Source organism: Oncorhynchus tshawytscha, linkage group LG03 (genome assembly GCF_018296145.1).
Source record: "Oncorhynchus tshawytscha isolate Ot180627B linkage group LG03, Otsh_v2.0, whole genome shotgun sequence".
Classification (NCBI taxonomy): domain Eukaryota; kingdom Metazoa; phylum Chordata; class Actinopteri; order Salmoniformes; family Salmonidae; genus Oncorhynchus; species Oncorhynchus tshawytscha.
The window spans coordinates 1684280-1689257 of NC_056431.1; the positions used below are offsets into that span (position 1 = coordinate 1684280).

The 4978-nt window shown below is 39.0% G+C and overlaps 1 protein-coding gene across 1 annotated transcript; it reads left to right on the forward strand.

The window, feature by feature from the left end:
- Positions 1-541: 541 nt before the first annotated feature.
- On the forward strand, positions 542-3497 carry LOC112222660. The gene is made up of 2 exons (XM_024385384.2): positions 542-571; positions 805-3497. The coding sequence occupies exon 2, from the start codon at positions 831-833 to the stop codon at positions 2286-2288; it is 1458 nt and encodes a 485-aa protein (XP_024241152.1). The 5' UTR covers positions 542-571; positions 805-830; the 3' UTR covers positions 2289-3497.
- The last annotated feature ends 1481 nt before the right edge of the window (positions 3498-4978 follow it).

Consider the following 4978-nt stretch of genomic DNA (forward strand, 5'->3'; position numbering starts at 1 on the left):
CATGTCTGAATCCTGGCTCAGGAAGGCCACCAAAAATTCGGAGATTTCCATACCCAACTATAACATTTTCCATCAAGATAGAACTGCCAAAGGGGAAAGTCATACTTTCCAGGTCCATACCCAAACAGTTCGAACTACTAATTTAAAAAAATACTCTCTCCAGAAATAAGTCTCTCACTGTTGCCGCCTGCTTGTGAACCTTGTGAAGACTTACAGAAAACGTTTGACCTCTGTCATTGCCAACAAAGGAAATATAACAAAGTATTGAGATAAACTTTTGTTATTGACCAAATACTTATTTTCCACCATAATTTGCAAATAAATTCATAAAAAATCCTACAATTTGATTTTCTGGATTTTTTTTCTCATTTTGTCTGCCATAGTTGAAGTGTACCTATGATGAAAATTACAGGCCTCTCTCATCTTTTTAAGTGGGAGAACTTGCACAATTGGTAGCTGACTAAATACTTTTTTTGCCCCACTGTATTTACATGTATTTAAATAGACTCACCTGAGTATCTGAGGTCATACAGCACGGCAGAGAAGACACACCTGGATCAGCGCTACACAGGTGAGGTTATGATATTTTTATGCGTTGGTGAGATAACTCTGTAGAACTTGACCATTATTTAATGTGTAAGGTAACTAGCAGAGAAGCAGATATTTATATCTCTGAAGAAAAGCATGTGAATTGTGTACTCGTGCAAATACTTGCTGAATCTGGTGGAATCTTTTGGTTAGCAGGAGGAAAGTCGGATTTAAAGCAGCTTATTATGAACTCAAACTGATATCTTTATGTTTTAGAATCCAACCTAGCAACACCAAGAACTATGGCACAATCTACAGGAAATAGTCTCTCTATCATCACCTGGAACACTTGTGGTGTTAAACCAACAAAAGGCCTCCCAAATAAGTTGATTGATATAATGAACTTTGGCAAGAAACAGAAAGCTGATGTAATCTTCCTTCAAGAAACTCATATTGGACCTAAATGTTACAATGAGATAAATGAAGTGAGAGGTTGGACCTCTTACTTTACCGTTTACTCTCCGAGGAGCAAAGGAGTGGCCATACTGGTGAATAAAAACATACCACACTATCAGTACATCTGCAATGATGAAGATTACGCTGGTGGCTACATTGTCCTGTTCTGTCAGATGTATGGTCAACTCTTCACTCTTGTGAACGTGTACAATCATAAAGAAGACAAGCAAGTACTGGGGAGGCTGTCCCAGTATCTTCAGGATATGATAACAGGCATCTTAGTGATTGGAGGGGATTTCAACACAGTCCTTGACCCTGACTTTGACAGGATCTCTGCATCTGAACATAGACAGCACACAGCCTTGAGGCCTCATCTGGAAGAGTTCATCTCCTCACGGAAACTAGTGGACATCTGGGCAAGTCTACACCCAAATGAACAAGCCTTCACTCGCTCTCAGAACACCAGCCACTCCCGGTTAGATATGTTCTTCATGCAACGGGACAAAGCCCCATGTGCCCAGAGCTGTGAGATTCACACTGTCCCAGGGATTTCAGATCACTACCCTGTGTCTCTGAAGATCCATGTTCCTGAAATAAGAAGCATGTTAACAGATGTTCATCAAAAGCTGAGGATGTTAGGAGACAGCAAACTAAAATACAAGACCAAATTAGACAGAAGAGCAGGAAGAATCAGTGGGGCAGAAGTCCTTGTGGCAATGAAATCCCTGACCGACTCATCAAATGGATCAAGGGAAGAGGACCTCATGGAAACAGAGATATTAAAGCATGAATACAATGAAATACTCAGGACGAAGAAAATTCCAGAGGGATTCAATATGTCACTGAACCGAAAGTACAAAATATTTGCCACAATACTTGCCAACCGTCTGCAGATATACCTAGCACCCTTGTTCAGAGGAAGGAGCAAGACACCACCACAGAGCTTGCCATGCAAAGTTTTCCTGGACAGGAAACCATCGATTAGTTGGGAATTCTTAAAAAAAGCACTGAAGTCTGTTGGCATAATTCAGTCTCCCCCTAGAGACTTCACAATCCTAAAGCAGGTGCTTCCTGAGGACTTGGGCATCTTGTGGAAGTTACTCCCAATGGTTGAAGGTTCTTGGGGTCACAAAAAAAAACTAAAGCATCACTGCCCCCTCACCCCAGCTCTACTCCACCTGTGTCTGAAGTACATGGAGCACCGAGTCCAGAAGACAGGCACAGTCCTTAGTGTTAGTCTTAGTGAGTCTTTTGATACACATGGAACAAGAGAAACAGCGTTCTGTGGACAAGCTGCTCTCTGAAATCAGAAAGGAGTCTGGCCTGAGTTTGAAGGTAACATTTTAAGCAGAAGATGGACATTCAAATTCAATGTTCTTAGAAAAATATTAGAAACTGGTATTGTTCTCTAAATGTGGATATGGCCTTCAGCTTCACAATGAGATAAATAAAATTACATTAAAATATAAGGAACTACATCCATGAAGTGTTGAACCAGTGCTGTTCAGCATAAACAATCAAATAAGAGGAATTAGACTTCATGTCCAGGGATGTTGGATATCTGGTCCTATACATTACTACCTATATTATTGTACATTTATTATCAAACAAATAGGTTATTTAGATGTAGGTGTTCATGTTGCTGTATTCATGGTTGTATATCTGTCTTGATAGGAATATAAATAACTACTGTAGCTATATATTATACTGTACAGATGTTTGAGGTAACCTATGATGTATGAAGGAGAAGTGCTTCCAGGAGTGTACAAGTCACTGTGGTATCAGGGCTCTTCCTGTCAGGTTTGAAGGGAAGACCCAGATGCAGACAACGTCAAATTAACAACAGTTTAATAGTCCAACAGGGGCAGGCAATAGACAGGTCAATGGCAGGCAGGGGTCAGTAAACCAGAGGTTGGGCAAAGGTACAGGACGGCAGGCAGGATCAAGGTCAGGCAAAGTGGTCGGGCAGGCGGGCTCAGAGTCAGGACAGACAAGGGTCAAAACCAGGAGAGCGAGAAAAAGAGAGACCGGGGAAAAGCAGACGCTGAGACAAAACCGCTGGTTGACTTGACAAACAAGACGAACTGGCACAGACAGACAGAAAACACAGGTATAAATACACAGGAGATAATGGGGAAGATGGGCGACACCTGGAGGGGGGTGGAGACAAGGACAGGTGAAACAGATCAGGGTGTGACAGTGCCAAACAATATTATGTTCAATGCACAGGAGTATGTTCCTAATGAGACCTCAAGGACCTCAGATGACCTTGTGGTTTGATCGGCCATTGTAACCTGAGAAACCCAGTAGAATATTGAGCTGAGTTTATATTTTATGTATTTGGTGTGTATTTGCATGTTTGTGTATTTGGTGTGTATTTGCATGTTTGTGTATTTGGTGTGTATTTGCATGTTTGTGTATTTGGTGTGTATTTGCATGTTTGTGTATTTGGTGTGTATTTGCATGTTTGTGTATTTGGTGTGTATTTGCATGTTTGTGTATTTGGTGTGTATTTGCATGTTTGTGTATTTGGTGTGTATTTGCATGTTTGTGTATTTGTATTTGCATGTTTGTGTATTTGCATGTTTGTGTATTTGGTGTGTATTTGCATGTTTGTGTATTTGCATGTTTGTGTATTTGGTGTGTATTTGCATGTTTGTGTATTTGCATGTTTGTGTATTTGGTGTGTATTTGCATGTTTGTATTTGTATTTGCATGTGTGTTTGTATTTGCGTGTGTATAGTGTCTAAATTCGTCTTGATTATAGGACTTGCTGTAGTAAAACAGATGTAAAAACTGAAGACAAATACACAAGGATAACTCAGATACCAAAATAAAGAAAATTCAAAAGTTTTATTGCAATAATTTATTTTGTCTCGCCATGTAAAAAAGGGCTCAGATTGCCGTTCACTCTTCATAAAAGACGCTACATTCTTTACTAAAATGTGAGAAAAAAAAAAGAAAAAAAAAGTAGTCTTCGTATGAACTGATTGTAATAAATAAAAAATCTGGGAGCACCAGATTTACACAACATGGTTCCATACATCAGTGTTCATACCCCTGGAATAATCATTACATTCCTAAATAACCTGCTTAGACCAGACAAAATGATTTAAACGTTATTTAAAGTATATTGTTATCCAAATGTGTGAGTAAAGTAATACTACAGACTCCTTGTCACAGCTGTTGAAGGAACTGGACCAAGGTGCAGAGTGGTGAGCCTACATCTTACTTTATTTAAGAAATGACGCCGACAAAACAATAACCAAAACATGCCGTGAAGCTTAAGGCTTTGTGCCATCAAACAAAGTCAACTTCCCACAAACACAGGTGGGGCAAAAGGGTACCTAAGTATGGTTCCCAATCAGAGACAATGATAGACAGCTGTCCCTGATTGAGATCCATACCCGGCCAAAACATAGAAATAGAAAATCATAGAAACACAAAACATAGAATGCCCACCCCAACTCACGCCCTGACCAAACCAAAATAGAGACATAAAAAGGATCTAAGGTCAGGGCGTGACACTCCTCTTCATGAGTAAGGGTTTACAGGCATATCTATAAATCAACATATTGTAAATTCTGTGACAAAAGACAACATTAGAATGTGGGAAAAACTGCAGTCCCAGAAAGCTTTTTTTATTATGGGTGGAAAAGTCAATGAATGAAGTTTGATTAAGTTAAGTAAATAATCTGAATTATTATTGAATTAAATCTGTACTGTTTTGGGGGATTAAATTAATAACTATAAATTAAGTTAAACCACTCCCTTTTGAAAACAAAACAAAACGTTTATAACTGTTAGATTTTGTAATGCACACTTCAACCCTGTGTTCTAACCTTAAATATGACTGGGAGAAGTGTCAAGAATAAGAAAGCAATATATTCCATAGTACACTAGAAAACAGCAAAACATTGCTGTGTACTATGGAATATATATTATATATTGCTTTCTTATTCTTGACACTTCTCCCAGTCATATTTAAGGTAGG